This window comes from Plectrocnemia conspersa, unplaced genomic scaffold, assembly GCF_051122295.1.
Source record: "Plectrocnemia conspersa isolate PC_06_02 unplaced genomic scaffold, ASM5112229v1 ptg000002l, whole genome shotgun sequence".
NCBI lineage: Eukaryota > Metazoa > Arthropoda > Insecta > Trichoptera > Polycentropodidae > Plectrocnemia > Plectrocnemia conspersa.
Window position 1 is genome coordinate 13,750,204 of NW_028277166.1, and position 27,376 is coordinate 13,777,579.

The 27,376-nt window shown below is 29.1% G+C and overlaps 1 protein-coding gene across 1 annotated transcript in view; it reads left to right on the plus strand.

Moving 5' to 3' along the window:
• Positions 1-27,376, plus strand: part of pip (heparan sulfate 2-O-sulfotransferase pipe) — a 78,739-nt gene that overhangs the window by 31,840 nt on the left and 19,523 nt on the right. Inside the window, exon 2 of the mRNA XM_088181586.1 lies at positions 3,698-3,837. Coding sequence (XP_088037712.1) covers positions 3,698-3,837 — 140 coding nt within the window. The remainder of the gene's footprint in view (positions 1-3,697; positions 3,838-27,376) is intronic.

A 27,376-nucleotide genomic window follows, 5' to 3' on the forward strand; every position in this document is an offset into this window, starting at 1 on the left:
ATTAATACTAATCACAATTTATTGAGTCAGCAATTTTGCTTGTTTTCTGTTAGTAATTTTAGTAAACGGTCAGTAGTTTTAATAAATATTTTAATCTGGTTTTTAAATGAACTACCATTATTTATAATTCATCAAAAATCTTAGTTGAAACTAACGAAATATTATTATTTTATAATATTGGATAAAGTTTATATGAAGGTAATATTTGTAAAATAGAAATAGGCGTTTTAATAGTGTAATAAAATGATGAGGTTTTACTGATAAATTAAATTATCAATTATAGATTTAATGTTAATGGATTACTGACCGTTTGTTTAATAGTTACCGGTTATTATTAACTTATCATATACCAATAATAATAAAAAGTTACCGACTGGTAAATTAAGAAACTGACCTTTATTTGTTAATACATAAATGTATGTTTTATATGTGAGCTGATTGGTTTTTTTAAATCATTTGTAAGATTAGGAAAAGCTATAAAAATTTAATCAGTGAGAATCGATCAAAATTATAATTATATAATAATCATTGATACATATCTCACATAAAAAACAATTAGCTCTACATAGGATTTACTTATACCACTTATCCATTATTTTTCTTGTCCTTTTTAACGATATACATTTATAGTAATATAAATTCACTTATATCAATGCTTCTAAAAGTTTTTGAATTCAGGTAGCAAATGTTTTAAAATAAACTGCTTATGATTTGGCAATCGTTTATCATTAAGAATTGTTTTCATATAATGTGCAGAATAAACATAAACAGTGTTACAAGAATAACCAGCAATTGGCTGCTCTAAATATTAGTTAAATATATTTATTTAGCTTTTATTATTTGTCGAGCATTTTAATCATTTAATAACACTAGTACATCTTAATTTATTTTACTGTACACACTTTTCAGGTGTGTTTTTTTATGACTTTACATACATATTTCATATTATTGGTACATATAATTATGCGGTTTTTATGATCTGACATATTTAATGTTATTAGTATATATATTATTACATATTTTTAATAATATAGTATGGAAGTAATAAATTAAAATTGAATTTAGTGAGCTATTATATGTTTATTTTAAATATGAAACTATGTAGTTTGATTTGTAAACCATAAATAAATAACGACCTGGTGGTATCACTTAAATGGAAAATTTAATTTAAACTAAGCGTCGTCATTTAGCATTATTGTATATGAAAGTAATTTAACCGGGTTCCGTGTGTCTTAACAGTCAAAGAAGAAAAGTTCTCTGTTGGAAGATGCTGTTCACCCACATTTGGGTAACCGGTCGAGAAGCGGTTTCAGTGTCCTAATAGGGATTCCTAGATATACATTTATCTTATACAAACCAAGTTTTCATAACCCTAAAGTGTCTCGAGTCAGAACGGTTGTGAGTCACATTTAAAAAGTGGCACAAGTTCACAAGTCGAGTTTTTATGGCATTTACATGACAAACGTTTTTGTCGGTCAAATTTCTTGATGATATGTGCGACGAATCAGTTGGTACACAATATTTTCACATTCAAGTGCGCTGTTAAGTAAATTTGGCAAACGCGTGATCGGAAACAGCAACGGTTCTTGATAGATTATTGGGTTAATATTGCGCTTGATATTGACATACATTTTTTAATAGTAGATCTGCATAATAATTCGGCAGAATTGCGTGTTCGCTATTTATTAATGGCGTATTCGTGAAACCCCATGCAGGAGTATAATGTATGTTTTTAGTGTCAAGAAGCATTTAGTTAATACTTCACCATTATGTAATGATACGTGTAGGAGATTATTGGCGTACTGTGAAAAAATATGTAATAGCTTAATTTTACAACGTAAGATAAAATAAAATTGCGTGCGTTATTACAGCATATTTAATTTTTACTTGAGTAAATTATTTTGAATTACTATTTTATGGAGTCTTTATTTATTTCTTTATTATTTAATTTATCAGACAAATACATACATATGACTGTAAAATATTTCATAAGGGTTCATCTTATAACTACCGTATAGTTATTAAATATCAGTGCATTTTAAAGTAGCGCAAAAATATAGAAGTATGTAATATTTTAGAGAATATTCTCACCTTATAAAAATTCTAGCACGTACATATTATACATATGTATATAGCTCTTTAAAATTTTAGACGTGACGTTTACGTCGAAGAAAGTTATTTTCTTCGATCATTGAGGTTACCATGCAAATTAATTTATTATCAACATTGAGATGCTGATAACTGCAAACACGATGTGTTTTTTTGTTATAAACATACTATTAATGAATTAAACCAGTATTATAAAAAGCAACTCTAGCGCATCACATAATACAATAAATAAAATACATTTAACAACGTTCATTCATATAATGCTATATTTAAAAAAATATAGTATCGTCAGTTAATCGAGTGTTAGTGTATTAGAAACTGCAATTCGCTACTTGACACCGCGTTAAAGTCATGATCATGACCATTTGAGAAAACGTGTCGTCACGTGATACTTTGTTGACACGAGCAATTCGCATAATAATATGTATATGCAGAACACGCAAAACACGCAACTTATCAACTAGTTTTCGGTTATATATAATATGTATGTAATTCAAGACAAGACGGAACCTACAAAAATGCCCGACGGTTGGATGGCTACCGAATTACGGTGAAAGTGCAAATTCGTTACGTCCACGCATTCGGCGAGCCATCTTCGATTTTATGATATAATTATCCGGTTTATTTTTTCACTGTATGTACCGGGTACACACGTACATAAAAAAGGGATTGTCGATATCCCCGAAGAAGAAAGTAGTTTAACCAGTTTCGACGTGCAATATTTAAAACTTACAGACTAGTACCCGTATGAAAACCGCGACCTTACCATCATTGATTTATGACCTACATACATATTACGGGTCTTTCTGTCACTTAGATAAAATACATTTTAAATCTAAATGGCTACCTATTGCCACATTATATGTACTTTTTCAATTCTGGTATTTCAATAACAGTAAACCGCAACAATATTAAAAAAAGAATTGTAATTAACATGCAGTTGTAGATACTATCACTACCGTAATGGAAATTTCAATCATTCGAAAAAACAATTTAAGGATCAGTATGATCTGTGAGAGGTCGAACCAGCTCCACCGTTATCGATGAGGTCATTCAAACGACCATTAATATTATTACAAACTCGTTAACAAAAGGCACTTCTCAATACAACAATTGCGTAATTTAAATAGCATATCTGATCGTAAGCACCATAAAAACTACCCGTTTGTGCGTAAAAGATGCGTCTCCCTGCGTAAAAACCGCTAAACTTTGCATTGACAATATCAAAAGTTTCACTTCAAGACATGAACATATTTCGTTGATTGAATAATCATGCGATGCAATTAGCCTACTAATATCCGCATCTGCTTTTTGTTAGAGTTGTCTTGAATCAAGAGTACCAAAGATGATTTGATAATTGCCGCATTGGCAGACTATCACATTACTCAAAATGAGACAATCATACGATTCGAGACGAGAGTCGATTAGCCACGAGTTCAGACAAATCTGAATTTATGCGAATACTCTAAAATACTTTCAGATCATCAGCATATAATAAATATTCTATTATATGCTACAAATGTTAATACATTTTTTTTTGTATTTAGACATTAATGTATCTTTCTAATATTATTATTTTATTTTTTAGAACGAGTGAACTTATCGCTTTGATGGCGATATCATCTACATTGTTCCTGTTTCTGCACACCAGAGATCTAAACACAAAACTGACTCAAATGCAAGTAAAACTACAAGTGGACGGATTGACGTCGAATCAGATATCATCAGGTAAATAGTGTGAATTAATTAAAAATGTACGCACCTCTTAGATGCGAACGAACGTTGCTAAATGTACGATTGTTTTGTCGGTTGTTAACAAAATTTATGTTGTTAGCATGGAAAACGTTTCAAGGATTTATTTTAACAAAAGGTCTATTAACGCAAAACCTTAAACCTTCTCTTAGATAATATATAATTTAATAAATAAGTACAAGTGGTCAATTTGAAACGTATTATAAGGTATTCTTGTACCTTAAGCATAGATACGAACGAAAAGAACACAATACCATCATTATTCATATATACTGTTGTAATGCGCTATTAAATTTAATTAAGTAGTGAAACTCATTATTTAAGTTATAAAATATTTAAATATTCTATTGCTTCAAGCGAATTTTCAAAGGCGTGCAAAAATAATGTTCATATCATTAAGATTATGATGCTTGATGTGGCGTAATAACTCCTCCATTACAATCTGAGATAATAAAATGAAACAATTTAAGAGCCACTGATATTTCCGTTCGGGAAAATCTCGACAATCGGTCATTGTCATCGCATACTTTAGAAACAATGACATATTCTGTTGTAGGAAGTGTTTCAATTGTTAAAACAGAGTAAAAAACTCGTACAATCTCAGTAAAAAACATGTTTTTTATTTAATTTATGCATCCAATCAGATTGTAGATATATAAAAAAAATCATTAGTAAAAATAAATAGGTCGAACGACATTGCAGTTATTTACGGAACGCTTGAAAGTCAAAGATCAAGATCTGATTGATTGTGAGAAATTATTTGCCAGACTCGTTTGTTATTTTTTTTTTCATACATTCTAAATTATAAAAAAATCAATAACACAGAACTTCACATAATGTCAAGTGCAACTTTCATCTTTTGATGATAAAAAATCGTAATTAATTGTTTTTTGCATTGAAACTCGCATCATACATTAGTTTTTGTAATGTAAAAATAATTGCGGTATGATGGTTGAACCCTGTAATTTGTTAACTGAAAATTTGAGGCACTGTGTCGTTAAAGTTTGCGACAAATAAGCTATGCTTTGTCTTCTTTTAATGTCAAATAAATTGATTTGTCCTTGAAGTGTAGAATAAATTATATAACGTGAATAAAATGATTGTCGACTCAAATTACACTGTACAACAATTTTGCATTTTTTTCGCCAGAGTGTATAGATTTAAATTTTAAAGTATTTTTTTATATCTACAAATAAAATGAGCCAGAACCGGGTACCAAAATCATCATTATAAATTTGAACTTTTAATATAAGTTTTAAACAAATGCTACAATTTCTTATTGTAGGTAATAGTAAGCGCTATTTTATATTGAACTAAAAATAGTAATTTAATAATTAATTACCCAGAAACACGCATTTTGAAGCTGTAAAACGCCTAGATAAAAAATCATACTGTTATAATATATAAAATTAAGTGATAACTCTATTTGTCAGTGAGTAAGGAAAATTATTTTTAATGTAATTTATGAGGCAAAGTAGTTTTTCATTTTTTTCGATTATACTACAGAGTGCAGAGCGAAAATTACTCAAATTACAGAACATGATAATTTTTTCATCGAGAAAAGGGGACACGGTCAATTGGGCGACGGCGATTGGGCGACGGTCAAATGGGCGATTCAAAATGGGCGACGGACAAATGGGCGATGGTCTTTTGGGCGACGGTCTTTTGGGCGATAGAATAATAATGCATTACAAATAAATGTGATGCAAATCATGATCTTATAATTAATTAAATAATTAACATAATTTAATACATATTAAAAAATATATATATGTATATTATATATATACGTACATACGAAAATATAAGTAATATTTTTTAGAATAGAATTAAAAGATGAAAACATTATTTGGTCTAAACAAAATATAATATACCTACATAAGATAAAGTATGTATATATTTACTTATCATTTGTGCTTATTTAATCATAAAATATCACTTAAACAGTGATTTTTTTTATTCAAGAATTTAAGAGAGTTACCCGATATCATAAAACACTTAAAACACACGGCTTATAAGTATACTACCTGATAAATGTTTATAGTGGGCCCTTACGCGAATTTTTTTATGTTTTGAGCCTTGGAAACTACTCTGAGAACAAACCTTTGGAATTTCCAAAAATCGCATATTTTACAGTTATCTATTTTAAATTAGATAGGATAGTTATAAATAAATATAATAACACAGAACTAACGCTGATAAGTGTTTATCGTGGATTTTGCCCTTTACGCGATTTTTTTATGTTTTGAGACTTATTAATTACTGTGAGAACAATCTTTTGGAATTTCCAAAAATCGCATATTTTACCGTTATCTATTTTAAACCGAATAGGGTAGTTATATATAAATATAATAACCTAGAACTAGCGCTGATAAATGTTTATCGTGGGTTTTGCCCTTAACGCGAATTTTTTTTATGTTTTGCGCCTTGGAAATTAGTGTGAGAATAAACTTTGCGAATTCACAAAAATCGCATATTTTACAGTTATCTATTTAAAACTAGATAGGGTAGTTATATATAAATATAAAAACCCATAACTAGCGCTCGGTATACTTTTGAATTTTGACTGAAAATGTTCGCAAAAAGTTTCATTGCGTCTTTGAAAATTATTTTTGTCGTGGTTTTAAAACACTTTGTCACAGTGTCATTGTGTTTTTGGTAAAAAATTCAGTACAGCAAGAAAATAAGTATGTGTATTTTTATTCACATGTGGGTTATATTTTATGTGCTATTTATAGATAATTGGTTTTTATAGATCATTGTTGAGAACGACTAATTTGAGTTACCACAGTTTATATTCTTCATAAATGGATAATTCAGGCATATTAAGTCAAAAAGACAAGGAAAAATATGTTTGGAATGGATATCTTTATAAAAAGAATAGACCAAAGAATTTTTGTAAAAGTTTTGAGGTACAATAGAAAAAATATAGAATATTTACATGGTATTGCATATAATTATAATATGAGTTAATAATTTGAAAATAAAATTGTTTTTAGCATTTAATATACTTTTTCGTTTTAATGTATATTTTATTAATATTTACAATAAAGCAAAGCGTGCAAGTTTTTTCTGTCGCCCATATGACCGTCGCCCAAATAACCATCGCCCAATTGACCGTCGCCCAATTGATCGGAATCGCCCATTTGTCCGTCGCCCAATTGTCGCGTACCGGAGAAAAGGTTCATTGATTTTATCGAATTAAAACAGTATACTGAAAAAATACTAGCACAAAAAATTTTGGACAAATTGCAGACTGACAACTTTTCTGTTGAATATTTCAGACCTCAGTGTATATGGCTGTGAAATATAAAGAAGTGCAATCTCAAATTATTCAAGTGAATGAAGTTATTTATTTAATCTTGTTTGAGTTCACGCTGCCACTGTATTGTCAAAACCTTTTTTGGTACAGTGCAAAATTTCTTCTGTTCTCAAATTTTCCTGAAGTGCCCTATACTATATATGTATATAAAGCTTAGAAATCTACCTGTATATTTTAGTAACAGAAATCTAAATTGTTGTGTTATATTATACACAACAATTTTTTTTCCACACAAAAAGCTAAAACTAGAATTTTATATTTATGTCCCATTTTTATACATATAACAAAACAGAAATCTGATTGTTGTGTCATATTTCTATACAAGGCTTAAATCAGCAAATTTGTCGGAAAATCCTTATTCACATTAAGTTTAATTTTATCCACACAACAAGCAATAATTAGAATTTCTTATTTATATCCCATTTTTTATACATATAACAAGATCAGTATTATTTTTTTGGGAAGAGGTGCAAATTTTTTTTGCACTGCTTTGAAACGAGCTATTATGTATTTGTAGTTTTTATAACAGAATGTTAAATATTGTAATTATACATTATCCATTTATTATTTATAAATTAAGTGCAATAATTTGGGTATCAAATATTATATTATATTAAATTTATTTAATTTAAATATGTTCATAGGATTTTGATAATTTGATATAAATAATTAAGAATTATTAATAGCAATATTTTAATTTATAAGAGTTATAGGACAGGATAGAAAGATAAGTTTAACTGAAAAAAGACTGGAAAATTGCATTTTTGTAAATAATTCCTGAATGAAATTTTGGTCAAATTAAAAATTGACGCTTATTTTAAATGGGGATTTACTTTTACTTTTGTTTACAAAATAGATAAACTATTTACTAAATAGAATAACTACTTTTATTAAATAAATATCAGAAAATAATAAAATCAAAAAGCATTTTTGAAATTTATCATTTTTCAAGGGCAGTAGCGCATAACATAAATGCTGTTTTATAACCAGAGAGGTCATTGATTTGGTTCTCGGTTCGCTTGCGAAGAATATACTTTATTATGTTCACGATCCAAATAGATATAATAAAACTACTGTAAAATAACTCTTTAATAAATATATTTAGTAATAAAAAAAGCAAATAAAATGTATAGAAATATATAATTTTGCAGTGCAATTAAGAATAAGAAATGTCTACGTATCCAATTATTGATACTAACAATTCTTATTTAAATGCAATAGCTAAACTAAACCTTATTTTTTTCTCGGGAAAACTTACTTTAAACAAGAATTATATGATACTATAAAAACTCTCAATTTATTTATTATGTTATAAATATCTTGATTTATCACTGCAACGGTAAACATATTACTTATGTTATTGCTGTACTTTGAATCATAAGCTTGTATTTGAATGTAGTTTTATGTATGAAACTATGTTCTTATGTAAATTTACTACATAGTTTAACTGCTATGATATTTATTAATAATATATAAAAGTAGGGTACGAGTATATATTATATATTACAACTTAATGATGTTATTTGTAGTTGAACTATAACAAAATACGGTATTTGTCAGTAAAACATACAAGTTAAAATGATTTAACACAAATGCATATTACATAATTTTTTTTATAAATTTGGGTCACATTCATTCGTTGAAATTATGAGAACAAATAGACTCATCAAAGTGACAATAACAACTCCATAAAACAACATAATTTTTCACCGAAGTCCTTTACGAGCAGCGTATAATTTTGCTATTACCTGTCGTATTTCCTTATTGTTTATCAGACACGGTCTGTTTCTCTTATGCCTTTATGACACATAAATGACCACAATTCCGCCTTTTGTCACACTTATCGTGCTTTCTCGCCACAGTTTGACTTGATAGAAATTGAATAAAGTGCAATCTTACAAAGCGAGCCCTTCACTTGATCTACGCTGCGAATCTAGATAAGATCGCAAATTACCCAAGTTACCGGCGTGTTTGAAAGCGTATCGACGCCCCTGATCTTGAGACTCTGCCTCGAGACCTTAGCATCCACCTACTAGATTGCACCTTTGTCCGTAGTAATGAATAACATTTATAAATTACCAGACCGTCGGCAAAATCGGCGTTTACTACAATCTTGAGACCTCGTTCGCGGAGATATATAATACCGAGAAATTAAAGGCATTATGTCGTTTGTTGTGCTCTGTGTAATTCTCTTCGGATTCTTTAGATAGAATCGGATCATTGGAAAGCATTTTAAAGTGTGTCGTATATAGCGAAGCGGTCTATAAAAAAAGATATTCTATAAAATATAGGGCATTTCACGCTTTGTCTATACAACGTGAATCGCCGGCCATTGTGGCAAAACCATAAACTAGAACAGTCACTATTAATTGCAAACTATCACGAACTCAAAGTGACAAATCTTTATTGAATGCACCGTTATTTTATTATTAATATAATCATTTACACAGGAAGCTAAAAAATATTTTGATACAATTTCACTTTAAAAATTTGACTTTTAAATGATAGTAAATGTCTTATGATGAAACTGGTTTCTTCTGTGAATACATTATTGATACCATTATAATAAAAAATAGTAGCATTCATATGTATTAGAAATTGATAGAAAAGTTAACATAATTTATTATGTTATCTTTGTTTATGGGTTTTTATTACATGATTGCTAAAAATATAAAAAACTTTCATTGACATTATCTTGAGGACTGATTTGATTTAGATTTTATCAGATCATACTAGACGCTTTCTCTGAACATAATAGGTTTAACCTTTATAGCCAGCATAATGATTGTGATTATTTAATAAACTACAATACTAAATCGAATAGTAGCTTAAACAATAACATTATTAAAATAATTGCACAATAAAAGATTTTAATCATTTTTTTTACAAAGGCGTCAGTAATATCAAATTAATAGTGGTTTATTTTGAAAAAATAGCTTTCAGCACTAAATTTTCTAGAAGAAATTAGGGCAGTAGTATAATGCATGTAAAACAAAACACTAATACAATAGCTCTCTATTATTGAATAAAATAGGTGTTTATTTTTTTAATGCTCTAGGTGAGGGTGTATATAATAAAATATATATTATAATATATTATATTAAAAATATAGCCAATACTACTTTTGTTATAGCAAATTATTTTAAAGCACAGAATTTAGAAGAATATTGATTTATTCAAAAAATGTATAGATACATGCATTTTACAAAAATATTAAAAACGTTATAATTAAAATGTTCACAAACCATAAAAAAGTTTTAATGTATAAAGTAGTTATAATATACAAACAACAATTAAAGTTTAAATGGTTTAATTCTTAAGTAAAACTTTGATTTTTGTAATACATTAAGTTGTAATAAAATGGAAGTAATACTTTTTTTAATAATATTTAGAGCTACATATAAACAGATGTACATATTTATGAAAATTTAATCGTCAGATTTGCATAATACAAAAAAACATAATTTAAATAATACAATAAATGTAGGCAATGTAATCTTCATTTACTAGAAAAAGATTTTTTATCCCTCCGTAATATCTCTACGTCTTGAAATCGTTTCTCCTAGAAAATATATTTAGCACTAGGAAAGAGAAAGTTTTGTAGTATCGAGTGGGTGATTAGGGTGGGTGTAGGTCTTAATAACGTATTACCTATCATTTTCTAGAAAGCTTACTGCTTTTCGAATCTTCATCTCAGATTTATATGAATCATCCTCATGTTTGGAGCTTTATTCGAAGATCTTTTGCCATGATTTTACAAAAGTTTGCATATTTCGAAATATTGATTTATCAATCAATATTTCGAAATTTCTAGTTTATTATTTAAACTGTCTGAGGTGAAGTGATGAGTGGAAGTTACTCCTGGCTACTTACGTTCCAGTATTTATATCCTAAATAAAATTATTTTTCACGAACTGCAGTTGGCAGCTAAGGCAGGTAAAAACGGTCGTTTTGGGGATCAATCCGCATGCATGGGTTATCTCTTATAAAAATGTCAGATATTTAATTCTTTTGCGTGCGTTTCGACTTAAGTTGTTTAGAGGTTTCTCACGGTGTTCTATTTTATCTGTAAAGCCCATTTTTTTATCACTAGATAAAAAAATATTCCAAATTTTAAAGCTACGAATTTAAATAGCAACATATTAGTTGAAGAAAATGATAATATTATAAAATACTATACATATAAATGTTGAGTTTAGTTAAATTCATATTTAATTCTCACGTCTTAAGATATGCTTTGCGGCCGTATTTAAATTTTAGTTAAAACTATTAGTTTATACCATTAAAACATACTAATATAGCTTTTAGTGTTATTAAAATAAATAGTATTAAATAATTGCAGTTATAAAATAAAAACATAACATACGCGTTAGCTTACTGCGCAGAATCTGACAGCTGTTTGATCTTCGCTTGGCAGTCTTTATTGTATCATATATCACACTACTTTTAGTATAATTTTACTCAAGTGCTGCAACTATCAGATACTACAGATACAAAATATTTGAATATTCGAATATTTTGGTCATTTTTTCGGCTTATATCGATATTTTCTTAATTAAACTAAAAATCAATTAATTGCCTGTAAAATATTACTTTTTACAAAAATTATTATTAGATAGTAATATATATATATTAATTAATCATTATTTGTTGAGTCTTTGGAATTTTATAAATATGCTGTGCGAATTATTGATCAGGGAGGCTTAATTTACTATTTCAGCTCTTTTAAATCATCAGGTTTAAGAGCAGCTGCTATTGAGTTAATTTAGAAAAATTGATGGAACATTTTAAATACATACATACAATAGCTAATAATTATTGGAACGAATTTTATATACATTAAGATCGGATCTGTTTAGGCGTTTCTTGTGCGGATTTGCTTATGTGGGCCTTTCCAACATATTTTTTCGTTCAGCGAACGAATTCTTCGTATTTCGGCCATAGTAGACACACCGATAAACATTATATGTATCGGTGGAAAACGACTACATGTGTTGCTTAAGTATACAAATTGTATCATTCTAAGTATAAACAAATATTTTACGAATATTCATATAGTTGAAAATCGGACTAATAATATTCAGATATACGATTGAAAACCCTAGATATATACCTGAACTGTAGATTAATCATCAAAGAACTGATAAAAAAGTATCTGAGATGTATAAACAAGTTTTTTAGTGCCACTTTTTCCATTGTAATAGTAGATCAAAATATAAAAGTAAACATATGAGGTTGTTCCCAACAATATTAAAATAAGTAGGTGCAAAAATAAAAAATATATCTTATGCATTTTGGAGTAGAACAGCCTTTTTTTATTTGTATAATAGTCACTGTGGACCTCGATGAATTCAGTGAGTCTAAGAACTTATTAAATATACAATAATTATATATGTATGCTTCGAACGTAATCTATTGTTTAGCACCAACGCATGCAGATTTTTTTGATAGTCCATAGAGAACTGTTCTGGGTAAATATTATCATATTGATCTTGATGTACAATGTTAATTTGAATGTATACGTATATACAATAATAAAAACGTTTATTGATCTTTTTTGAATGACTTTATCAATGATAACTGATGGATTTTCACACATGACATCATATTTTTAAACCAAGCTGCCATTGAATTTTATCACTGAACGTACTTCGCATTTGGCCGGTACTAGATAAAACAACTTTTCTATTTATTTTAACCTTTACTTTCTGAATATCCGTTATAATACTATTCTTTACGGTGTGGTATTATCAAGAACATATTATATAGCTTCACCTTTAACACCCTTTTAAAATGAAATGATGCGTATAGTGTATGGTGGATAGTATACGTTTACATGTTTTTAATATATGTTTTCCGCGTTATGCACCATAAACCCTTATATGGTCGAACTTCGCTGTAAATTCACATAAAAACACGGCCCTTTATACCAGCGACTGACAAGAAGACACGCTCGCGTGATTCGTACACTCCGTTACATTGCCATGACATTGGCTCATTGCAGGTGAAGCAAATCATGTCGGGCTTCGGCAACCCGATACATCTTGGCCAACACATAAACACCATTAACCATGATGTCGTACGTGACACTTTAGTTCAAAGCAAATGCTCCATGAGTATATATTATAACGATTGCATACACAATTGATGGCACCGATCTAAGCGATCGAATCAACGTGAAAAACGACATGGGAAATTGTAATAGTACTCCTGAAACTTCTCCCGAACGCATTCCCCACGTGCAATGTATGTCGTAATGAGCCGGCGACATTCGAATACTATGGTCGTAGATTGCACGATTTTGCATGCACGACCCGATAGTTCGTGCTCGTGCAAGGGGACTCTAATAGACCGAATTGCGTGCGGTTGACCGAACGATGCCGCGCATAATTAGCGTACTAGGACTTGAATGGCCTTAGAAATGCAAATTTTATAGGGAAGATTCGATAGTTGGGTTTATTCAATTATAGTTTAACAGATGGCCAATAACTGCTTCTGTAAACCGTGCATGTATTATTTTTGCATGTGATCCATATTAATTTTTTTTTGAAATGTTGACTGTAGTTTAAAATGAAGATCTCGTGCTTCTCTAGTATCATACCTCTAAAGTTGATTATTGAGTCACGAAATGCACTCTTCCTAGCTAGCTTCGAACACGAAATTTTCATGAAAATTATTTGTTTTTTACAACTAGGAAACTACTCATTCTTAATGTAACGGAGAGTAAAAAAAGAATAGTTTAATAACTGCAAGTTAAAAAATAGAAATTTTATCCTAAATATTTATGAACTACTCGAAAATAGTATTGTAAATATTTTATAAAAGCTAACTGTTTGTAATATGCTACGGTTTAACAAAAACTCAATTATAACAGATTGCTCATGTAACATTTTTTCTTTTCAAATATTCTAGCAAAAATATCGTTATTGAAGATATGTATGTTTATCAACACTTTTAGGTTTAGCCTGAAAAATTATGTATTTTTCGACATATAACGGATTTGTAAGAATATTAAATCATTATCAAAATTAATCAAAAGTATTTCGTATTGATTACTGTAACAATTTAAATATGAATAATTAAATTAGTTTTCCCTTTAATTAAGTATATATACTTAATGTCGAGTTCATAAATTGAACCACTCTTCTTCCAAGTCTGAACCAAAATGGTAGTTATAAGTGAAGAAATTGAAGTTATTTTCTGTTTATATAACTTTGAAAATCATTGAAGGTATGTCAAACTTCCTTTTTTGTTCTATCGATAATTCGTGGCGGATCGACTCGACCATTGTGGCGCATTGGGGTAACCTGTTAGGCCACGATGGTCTTAATTTAATCTAAAAAAAATAAAAAAATAAAAAATCTATACTCTTTGTTATTGTTTAATACAAATCTTATTCGACTGCGTAAGCTAGTAACATGTTCATAATTAAATCACCCTTTCATTCAACAATTCTACCACCTAATGGAGAGATTCAATCGTCAGGTCTAAAAACGGTCAAAAAGCTTTCAGCAAAAAATATAGGCGTGATAATCCATCCAAATAATATAATATTAAATCATAAATCCCGGTGACAAAGGCAATTTCGGCATGTTATATACCAGGGGTAGCCAAACTTTTGCTCACTACGGGCGACCTGCTTTTTAAATTATTGCTGGAGGTCTACTAACATCGTATCTGTTAAGTAATCATAAGAAAAGTAGTAATTTAAAGCCAAAAATAAGTTTAAATATAAAATAAACATAGATAATACCAATACCAATTCAATAGCAAGTTATTTTAATAACATATATTAATGATTACTTCACACAATCATAAAAATAGTTTATGAATAAAACAGTCTGTTCCTTTATTTTTTTTCTAGCGGACGACGCGGTCGACCAGTCGACCGCGGTCAACGCTTTGGCCACCCCTGTTATATACCAAGACAAGTTTTAATTGTCTACGACAAAAAAGGGACTGTATTTAATTTTATTCATTTATATAGCTTATATAGCTAATTTTATTTATTAAAATGGGACACTACAAGGTACCCGCTATATATAATAAAGATTAAAAGTATCCGTCAAAATTGCTGAAAGTCTTAAAAATAAAAATAAATATCCCTGACATAAAAGTCTGAACAATAATGTATAAAATATTTGGTAAATAAATTAGCCAAATATAAAATTACGATAGACAGGTGGTGTGAGTCGCCGACTATTGATCTGAAAGACCTGGGTTCGAATCCCTTTAGGACTTTACTCTTTCAATTACTATCGTGTCTGAGAGATCAAAATTAATGATTAGTATATATAGGGTGTCCTAAAATTAGCGAGCTCTCTTCGCTGTATATGGTCATTAAGCTTCAGTTGTTGTGTTAATTGAATTTTGTAAGCATGGAGACACAGATATTTTGTGAATATACGCTGTAAAGAGCTTCTTGAAATTTGCAATTCTTGTCCACGACGGGATTTTCATCAACACTCTCACGCACTGCTTCGATATTGACATTTAAATGGCTTGTTTTTGGACGACCAGTGTGTATAGCGTCTCCAACTGATCTAGTCTCTCTGAATTTTTCAATTAATCTCTTCGCAGTTGACGATCTTAAAACACTATTCCAACCATATTTTGTATTAAATTTTCGAATTGCGGCCGCCAAACTTTCATTATTTTTCAAATATTGTTCAATAATGAATACACGTTGTTGTATCGTGTAACGCTCCATTTTTACTAACCCTAAACTCTGTGGTAAAATTTTTTTTAGGGCTGCCAACATTTACTGCACAAATTACGGCAAATTTAAATCTTGCGTTAATTTTAAAACACCCTTAAGTTGTGAATTCGGTTACCTAAATTTTTATAATTTTGTGATGAATTCTTACATATCTCTAATTATGAACTACTTCAGCTCATAGAGAATATCTTATATAATATATAATAATGAAAATATTTAGGTCTGGCCCGTTTTCTGTGTGTATAAATGTTAGATCGAAAACCTACATAAATATTTATAAATAACCGAAATCAGGTATATAAAAGTAGAATATCAAACTATGTAGTTTATTAGGATATTTTCTCAATGATTTTTCAATGGGTACTATGGTAAATATTTGAAAACTTGAATATCGTAATATTATTATTAACTTAAGATAAGCAATGCTGTATTTATTTACTTAAAAATATTTTTTTTGCCCTTATTGCAAAAGTCATGTTATTAATAGTCATGTGAAAAACCACGTACACAAACACTTCATTTTATATATACACATACTCAATGTATGTCATGTTTTTTTATATATATGTATATGAATTGCGATTTAAATGTGACGACTTAGAGAGTAATATATAGTATTAAATATGTTTGAAACATTTTCCAGATGTCTTCTGAACTCTCTAGTTTAAATTTTGTATTTTTTAAAACATGACTATGATATATTTTTAACGCATGTTCAAATTAAAACTTTTTTCTTACTCTGCCAAAGTTTTCGTATTCTATTTTAATACGCACAAGAGCGGGTGTTACAATAAACAGTGAGAAAGTATTTTTTTTACAGGGAAACTTTTTATTCTAATCATTTACATATTTTAGTTTATCTAGTTTTAAATTTAAAACGTAAAAAACTCACAATACTACGACTTGAAATTTTACTTTGCAAAAGCAATGTAATCTCTATTTATATAGTGTTCCGCAAACGTCAAAAAATAAGTTCATTCTGGTTATTTGAAGTACTCAATACTAGAAATAACGTTTCCTTTGATATCGTCCGTTATGTCGCCGCCAACTCGATTCGTGACATTTCTTTTCTCTATTTGCACCGTAAACTTTCTGTAAAAAGTTGAGCAACAATTTATTACATTAACGTTTAAACAATTATTAACATCATGACATTGTGTAAAAATCATAGCGCAACAATCGTTACTTTTTACGAAAAGTGCAGACTTCGTTAGTTAGTTTAATGACGTTTTCGTAATCGATTCAACCGCAGAATCCCAACGTGCCTCTCGGATGTGAAGAGTACTTTTTCAGACGATCGGACAATAAGCCATTGTTTGAATCCTATTCCGCCTTCGCTGGTACTTCTCTCGTTTGATATTATTGACCCTTGCGATCATGTTGAAACGCACAAACGTTTGGACCGCGGATTTTACGATTGTGATATGCAAAAGCAATTCCACGAAAGCGTGCACACAAAAGCCAGCCAATCGTGGCCGTGTAAAAAGACCGCAATCTGGGTGTACAGTTAACCGACACTTTGTGACCACCGTGTATGTGAGGAAAGGTCCAGTGATGATGGCTAAACGGATCGAATTAATTTTTGTCATGTTACGTGCCTTCGCTCATGGAACGGTCCACAATCGTATGGTAATCTTCTTAAGAAGAATGCTCGATACGTTTGTATGGTGTTTTAGAAAATCTCTATCCAATTTTGAAATGCCATTGGCAAATTGCGCGTCTATTGCCAATCTGTTTGTATTTGGATCATTTCCTTCGAAGGATACTTCGTGACGTTAGATGATCACAAGAGGCGTTCCCGGGGATCATGTTCCGAGTACACAAACTAGCATCTAACGGACAGTTCCCCGAGGTTAATTGATAAAATCGCAACGACTCAAAGTCAATAGAAACAGGACTATGAAAATACGTTTTTAGAAAGTGATGGAAAATAAAGTGGAAGAGCAAGAAAGGCTCGAAGATTTTCACATCTCGGTCATTAGCCTGTTCATAATAGATGGTATTGTCTGACACGGGTTAACCTTCTTAAACAACGGCTAAGCGTTAATTAGACTGAGGCTGAATATATTAACACTTATAGAGATGTTTGCACAAGATTTGTTTTGGGATAAAAACAATGATTGTTCCGTGTGTGCGTTGTATAAGAAATGCGTTTCTTTGTTTGAATAACTGTGTATATTCATTGAATTCTAGCTTGGATTTTATATAATAAAAAATGTCACAAGACCAATTTTTACATAAGATGGCGTTGAACCACAACCCATATATATGTAAAGGAAATAATAAAACACGTTTTATAGGATATGTTTGCAATTTTATGTCCTAATGTGTGCATATAAATTTAGAAATTAGCTTTTATGAAAATTTAATTTATCATAGCGCACAAATCAGTAAGTAAATGAAACGGCTTAAAGTTTTAATCGATTATTAATAAGTCACTTTAAATAATCACTAATTAAACGAAAAAAAATTGTTTCATATTAATTTTTCTATATTTTATATTAAATAACACGTTTTAATGATTAGATATATTTTTACTGAATTATAACACAGTTGTTATAATATGCATTGCTAGACAAAAAAAATATTTTTGGTAATTTTTAGTCGATTTTTAATACTCTTGTTAAAATAAAATACCAATAGCACCAAATATTTTTCTATTAGAATTTGTCGATCGTGTAAGAATATGATTTTTCATCAAAACTTCTTTTTATGTTTTAAATTATATTTTTTCTACAAATCAAAAAAACAGGTTACAAATCGTCTAAGGTTGCTCAAATAACCCGCGAACTGAGTTCAATTTTCCGAACAACCGAGATTTGATTTTTTATAATAACACATTGTCGAGGTCTTCTCATAATCCGTATATACGACGTCTACTTTATTTCCCGCATCGACCCACAATTGAGTTTTACTGCTTCTATATCAGTTTGATTTAAATGTTACTAACCATTTATTTCTAAATAATAGGTTATAATATTTGGTGCTAATTTGATTATGTATTATGTATTTCCTCAAATTATTTCAGAAATATTTTTTGTTGCTAATAATATAAAATACTGACAATTCAATATTCACCGTTTTAATATTTTTTAATAACCCTTGACAAACCTTGTCGAAAGCCTTCTCAAAATCCGTATATATGACGTCTACTTTAATTTCCATATCGACCCACAATCAGAGCTTTATTCGTCCTATGTCAGTTTCATTTAGAAGTTACAAACCATTTATTTCTAAATAATTGCTTAATATATTTAGTGATAATCTGATATTGTATTAAGTATTTCCTCAAATTATTTCAGAAATATTTTTTGTTATTTTTATAAAATAATTTTCATAATTTTTTTAATTTTATTATTTTTATAAAAAAAAATTTTTGTTACCTTTATAAAATATATTTTTCTAAAATACTGACAATTCAATTTTTTTAACAACTCGTCACAAACTTTGTTTAAGGGCTTCTCAAAATCCGTGTATACGACGTTTACTTTAATTCCTGCATCGAGTCTTAACTGAGCTTTACTGACCCTATATTGGAAATATTTTTGACTGTTTCATTTAATAGTTACCAACCATTAATTTTTAAAAGATTGCTTATTATATATAGTGCTAATTTGATTATGAATTTTGTATCTCTTTAGAATATTGCATAAATATTTGTTTTACCGGCAAAAAATATTTACAGGCTAAAACAGCAAAATTAAAAATATGTTTAGATTTGCTGTTTTTGATTGAAAGTTAAAACATAATTATTATTTGTCCTTGCTTTTTTGTTTGTTAGACATTTAGTGTTTATTATGTCATTATTTCCATAATTCGTGTATTTATTATAGTTAGCTAAAAAAATATTTTAAATATTTAAAAATATATTTTGCATTGTGCTCTCTAAAAACATCCTAAATGAAATAGCATTAGCAGTGGCGTAGCCAGGATTTTGCAAAGGGGGGGGGGGGTTGTCAAGAAAAATGGCAAAATATTTTTTGTAATTTATATTTAATTAACATAAAATGCCGCCAAGGGGGGGGGGTGGCCCAGACCCCCCAGACCCCCCCCTTCGCTACGCCACTGAGCAGTAGTATCACTAAAATATGTATTAATTAAATAAAAATACAAAAATAGTCAAATGGACCTAATTTGTATTTAAAATAAGTTTGATAGTGAATATCAAAAAGTTCACATTGCGCGGCTAAAGAAACTTCGTCGTTTACTGTGAAAAATATTAATGTTTTTTTTTAAGGCCTTATTATTTCCACTCTCTTTCTTTCGAGATCATGTCCATTTGGATTCCAGAAATTATAGTAGGCTTATCAACGTTTCACCATAGTATGAGTGAAAAAAATACTGTCTGCCTCACTAGAAAGTCTGATTAGCACTGTTCTATGCATAATATATTGTATAGCTTTTACGTTAAATTAGTTATAAAGTTACCTGCTTTTGCAGTAAAACGTAAAAGGTAAATATTAATGAATATTTAAATTTAAAATAATAAAAATAAAATGATTTCCGCTTTATTAAATGTTGCAAAAAATCAAGTGCCTGAAATTCTATTAGTGTTTACTGTAGGTTATGCATATTAGCAGCGAAGTACAAAAAAATACACTAATGAAGATTAACAGTCTATCATTAGCTTACATCTTTAAAACTTGATGGTCAGGCGTTCATCATTTACCTATTTATAGAATCACTATACAATTCCTATTTGGAGCCGCAGATGCACTTAAGATACGCGTAACATATTATTGATCCCAGATCGTCGTTTATTGCAAGCAGAAATAAATCTTTAAGCAACACTTTATCGCACAACGAGTCAAACGTACATAATATAAACTGCATAATAGGCGCACAAGAGCTAAGCTGTCGCTTCGCATACCTACGGAGAATCTTTGCGTTCTCACAGGACCGAAGACAGCGATTTACACGAAGGTTCCTAAGTGCAAGTCCAGCCAGGATCACGACTTAAAAAGCACGTGACGGTCCGCCCACGGTGCCTGAGACCCTTGACAATTATCTGCGAGCAGCTGGCCTAAGAACACCTCTCGGATACCAGCTTCGAGTCCGCCCACAGACCCCGGGCAGATCATAGAAGACACGACGCTTCCTGTTTCTAGACCACGGGGGATGAATCTGCCAGTCAAACATGCACGTTGTGGAAATACCTCCGGCGATAGCTATCTTTCCTCGTTGCAGCATAAAGTAACTAGACGTCACTAATTATGCGAGGCATTATCAGATTCATCAGTGCTGTTCCGGGAAAAAATTGTTTCATAAAACTATGAAGCTGAATCAAAACAAATATAGAAACAGATTAACACGTGAATGATAAAGAACTCGTCAAAAAGTTGTGGAGGCCAATGAATTCTTCTTATATGCTATTTTTTGTGTAATTTTGATCTATTCTCAATTAGTTATATATTAATTATTTGAGTAATATAATATAGTGCTCTAATGAGGCAAAACCGAGGTAAACCTTGGAAAATTTAAGCTGATATTTGGACTGGAGTTTAACAGTGCTTTGTTATGTATTTTTTTACTAATTCGAGACAAATTAGAAGTAGGTGACGCATGATTACCGATACAGACATATACATTGAACAGCAATGAAGAATTATTTTAAATGTCACTGTATCTCTTGCTGCGCGGCTAAATAATGAAATAAGTTGACTGAAGGAAAAATAAAATAGTAATAAAAATACTGTAATATTTTTCACTGCCTAATTAAATAAATTTCGTCATTTTTTTAATGTAATAATACTATTTTGAAATGAAAAACGCAAATATCTTACGTAATATTCTTAAATGAACTTGAGAGTTTTAAAAAAAATATATGAAATTTCTCGCTGCGCGGTTTATTGCTCTTATACATTATATAAAATTAAAAAGACAAATTTCTAACAAATTTGGCGATATTTCTCGCTACGTGACAAAATAAATCGCGACATTTTTATTATTTTTCGCTGTGCGATTTATTTATCTAATAAATTTTAATAAAATAGAATTGCGAATTTTTAACAATATTCACAATATTTTTCTCTACGTAACAAAATAAATCTTCATTTTCTTCTTGTATAAATAATATTTTAGAAAAAAAAATATCTCACCTTATTTTCTTGAACAAAATTATGAGTTATTTTTTAAATCATACAACTTTTCGCTGCGCGATATATTACTCTAATACATTTTATTTGATTGAAATGGCTAATTTTTAACAAAATATACAATAATTCTCGATACGTGGCAAAATAGATTTTAGTTTTTCATGTCAATATAGAATTTTACAAAAAAAAACTCAAATATCTCACGTCCTTTCCCAGAACGAACTTTTAGAAAAAAATTTACAAAAATTTTCGCTGCGCGATTTATTGATCTGAAATATTTTATTAAAATAAAGTAGCAATTTTGATTTATTTTTTGCTACGTGACTAAATATTTAACAATATCTTATTTTATGAGTTTTTCAGTAAATATCCTATAATTTATTGATCTGCTATTTTATATTAATATTTTAGTAATGTTTTTCACTACATGACTAAATAATTATATATTATTTATATTAAAAAACAAAAAAAAAAATCCCGAATCACAGTCAAATAACGCTTGTTATTTACTAAAGCAAAACGATCAGCTTTCAAGAAAATTAGCTATAATTTTTTTTTAATTTAACAAATTCTTATAATTTGTATAAGTGATTAAATATTAATTTATAAAATTAAGTACTTAATCTAAGTTATTACCTTCATTTACAACATTTTCAGTATATTAAAATAGTTATCTTAATCTAGATTATTAGGCCAATTATTTATAGAGGAAAAGTTGACCAAAACCTCTTATCCTCTCCTCTCTCTGTAATCTGTTATTTTTAATTTATTTATTTCTAGAAATAGTTTTCACACCAATTACGGCGATTCATCAAAAAATATTTTAAATACAATTTTAACTTATAACTAATTAGCAGTTTTTACAATTATACTAATGGATACTCACACGAAATGGTTTACATGGTATTTTTGGTTCAATGTTGAGTGTTGGAACTAGCGGTGGGCTTTTGTGCGGATTTTAAACCGAATATTTGGCGCCCCCATTTTCTCCGGGGACTTGTAGGTGTCACAGCAGTAAACACCTGAATACAGAGCAATAAACTTCACGGACGGTTCGTTTCTTAATATATGTTTAGGTAGCTTATGCTACGTTATTAAGCACGTATTTTCCAATATCAGTGATATATGTAGGTGTTATTTATCTTGCTCCTTTTTTAACTTTTGTGTCTGTTTATAGCAAAAATCCTTTAGAAAATTAGCTATAAATTTCTACTGCGACATCAAATAAGACTTCAAGGTCGAATTTATAAATCTCATTCCAGGGTTCATTTAATGCAATACCGTTATAGTGTTGAAAAGATATAAACGGTTATCTGAAGGTGGTATAATTCAATCTCAGTGTTATTTTATGAATTTTACAATTATATTTTGACGTGGAAATAAACATTTACACTTATGTTATGTTCTTCCGTATATTAAAAAGTAATTGACCTTTGGATGTGTGATATTATATATTTTATAATAAAGTTAATTAAAGTATATAATATATTTTATACTTTAATTTACAAGCATCTCTCGTAATAATATAGAAATAAAACTTCTTAAGAAATTTTTTTCGAATCATTAAATCCCATTAAATCATTCACTCCTATCTTTTTATTCGAGTCAACGCGTAAAATAATAAAAATACTTCAATTAGGTAGCTTGCTAGATGATTAAATTATAAAATATATCTTTTATTTTTAATGAGTTAGGTCAATTATTTATCATAAGTGGATCTTACATCTCTAAGACTATTGTATAGGATTTTTTTTCATACTTTTTTTTTTGCGTCCCAAGTTAAGCTGTGAAAATCTAGATACCTTAATAAAACATATAATGCTTGCTTATAAAAGTTTACTATTCAAGACATAAAAAATCGGCCTTGAATGCATCTGCATAAGTCAATTTGAAATCAAATTGTTTACGTTGATCTTAAGAAAATATATATATGATTTATGTGAAATTTTCTCATAAATATGTATGTCGCAAGAAATTAATATATTCAAAATAAAAATCTGCATTTGATTTTTATATGTTGTGCAATCGATATATTGAAATGAATGCATTAAAATCCTTTAAGATTTCTTTCAAAAATTTATAAGAAAACTTTCTAAATATATTTTGAAATAATTAGTCATTTTTATGTATAATATATAATTTCACTTTTGTTCTAAAAATAATACTTTAGATAATTAAATTTATATCAAATAGTTTTAATTCTTAAATAAAAGTACCAAATACTACAACTACAACTTTTCTACGTAATATAATAGTGCCAGTTTTACAAACTATCGGTTGCTTAGATATCAATAAATTAGAAACTAATTTCTGATAACATTCTTGACATAATTAAATTTTAATTTATGAGATAAATCTTCACTACATACTGTACATTTACCTAGTATTCAAAGACCCGACTTAAAATATTATAAACACAGGACATATTTATATGATTCCATAATAATATTTATATATGCATGTCTAAAATCAATATCAAATTATTGACTTACTTTAAAATAAAATGAAAAAGAAATATTAGAAGACTATTTGACATTACATATTCGACTTTTAAAATAAACGAGATAACAACAAGTGGCGTCATAGAAACAATCAAGCTTTATTTGGTAATGAAAGATCATGTGAACAAACGCACGCTTTTAATTATTTGTCTAATTAGTTTATATTATTTGTTGTATTTAGTTTACAATACTTTACACTCTCTTAATAAAATTGTCTTTTCCGATAGGCACTAGGTCTGAACTAGAATGTAAAGTAATTAACGAGAAGCTGCTAAGCAACTTCTATAGATGGCACATTTAATTGCAGTCGTCTATTATCCTTATTGCGAATGTCAAAGAAAACGTCTTCGGCGCTAATATAGAGGAATAGATGATTTTCTCTGGCTATGTGGAATAACGTATTCATACGCTACTTTTCCTTTCTAATTTGCGCTCTAGACGAGACAGCGCTCGCAGGCAGGTGTAGTTGACTGAGATCAAGGTGCAATTACCTTTAAAAGGTTAACGGACCAATACACGACCTTGTCGGTGGTCGAGATGGCGACTTAATATTGTGACACTTTCCTCTTAGGCTATGGCAGATCATTATCACTGTCTACTTGTCGCCTACCAGGTTTTATTATAATTTTATAATGTTATATAACTTATATAACACCAAAAGAAGCATTGCGCTGAAACATTCAGTATTAAGTGCTCGTACATAAAATGTTTTTATACAAATTCACACTCAAATGTTACTACATTTGTATAGGAATGCCTTGTAAGTAAATACATTATGTTTATAGCTCTATAAAATATAGATAATCACGAACCAAAGCATTGTAATACAATGTTTCAAATATCTACAAAGTACACCCTTATTATACTGTGTTTAAATTATAATGTAAATATAGCTATTAAAAAACGGAAAAAAAATTAATGGCTATTTTTCGGTACTTTAATAATTCAATACCATAATACAGCAATAATAGTAAATATTTTTTTTGTCTCACTATTTCAGTATTATTTACTGCATTTTTATTTTGATTTATTTCTTCATTTTTGCGAATAAAATAAATCACACTCTTTTACAGAGATACTTTTTTTGTCATGAAAAACTATATTTTTTTTAAATAAAATAAGTCAATATATGGTTAATTATTAATCATTATTATAAAATAAAACATGTCTTTCAGTGTCTTTGACATATCTCTCAGCCACCGCAAAGCTCTTTTTTTGCACACTTTTTTAGAACTTGTATCTTGAAAGCAAATTGACATATACATAAATATTAGCTTGTTAATACGAAATATTATTATTTAATCAAATGTGATGCATTTACATTTCATATATTTAAAAATGTTTTTTATCTTGTTTGTTATTTGCTATATAAAACAACAAAGCATGTTTTTGTTATAAGCCGGCAGTAAAATACTAATCCTAAAAAAATTTCGCGCAATTGTTTACTCTTATAAAAATACACTAATTTAAGTCTTAATTTCAAAATATTTTTTTTTTGATATATATAAAATCATTTCTTTAACAAATATATTTATATATACTTTGAAAAGTTTGGAATCAAAAAATGTAATGCAATTCCTAGTATGCACAATAATATGACTTAGATAATACATTTACTTAAGACGGTGCAACTAAAAGGTTTCATTCTGAAGTCGGTGAGTGACTAATGTCAGCTGTCCATGTTAGTGGAGTTGTGGTCTATTAAGCAAAGATCAAATCAGCTGACTTAAGGTCGGTCGACGAAAGGATTATTTTCATGTCGACCGACCGAGTAGTAAATTTGCAAAGTCGACTGTATCTCGTAGTCTGGTATCGCAATTGCATGTTTGCGATGATTTTAGTTCCCGGTGTAAGATTTAAGATCCCGAATTGTATAAAAAAATAACCCATTGCTTTAATGTATATATAATTTTGACTTGAAACTTTTGGTTTAAATTAATTTTATTTATTTATACACAATAATAAATTAGTTTTTAATTGCACTGTTTATTCAAAACTATTCCTCCTGTATGATTTATCATATTATATAATATAGAATAATGCAAAATAAAACTTTAAAATGTTCCTCCATACGATGAACGTGATTAAGATGTATTTATATTTTAAAAACACTTTCTTCCGAGATAAGGCATTCCGACACACTACACTTGCAAATATTGGATCACTATGGCCAGTAGAAAGTTCACGACGACGAACGCCATTCTTTTGACCTCAGATTTAATCAGTGAAAGCAAAATTCGTTGACCACTCGTCTTTTCGGAAGACATTCCCTTTGGTCGTGGGTAATGTTTTCGTTACATCCGTGAAAGGAAAGCAGATTATGTTTCATCTCAAGCATATGATGTTATCGTTATGTAATTTTTGAAACAACACATGTTTCTCTAACTATCTATTGTGTAACAATTTGTCAAGAACAAACAACGTCATCTCAAGCAATAATGAGTTATTGGCGAAATATATATCGTTAAATCGCTTAAATGTTAACGCTTAAATATTAACACTCTCTTTAATACTATTGCACTCTATTGCAATTTTACCTAATCAACCTTTATTTGTCCTTGGAAATTGGAAAGTCTGATTATAGATGATCAATATGTGCTAGGTTTTATTTCAATTTTTTACAATAAAACTTAGATAACATAGAGTTAAACTTTGATTTAAAATCTATTATAGTTTTTTTATAACGTATTTATTTCTAAATATTTTTGATTAATTTCAAAGCTCTTATTCCTTTTATATGCTTTAATGAAATATGCTACATTTTTAGCATACTATTAACTTTAATGTGACATTTTTTACTTGGGATTTTTAGTAATATTAACACATTACGGTCCGCTCACGCGTTTTCGCGTGATAACAAAAATTTCCGGTCAATGTG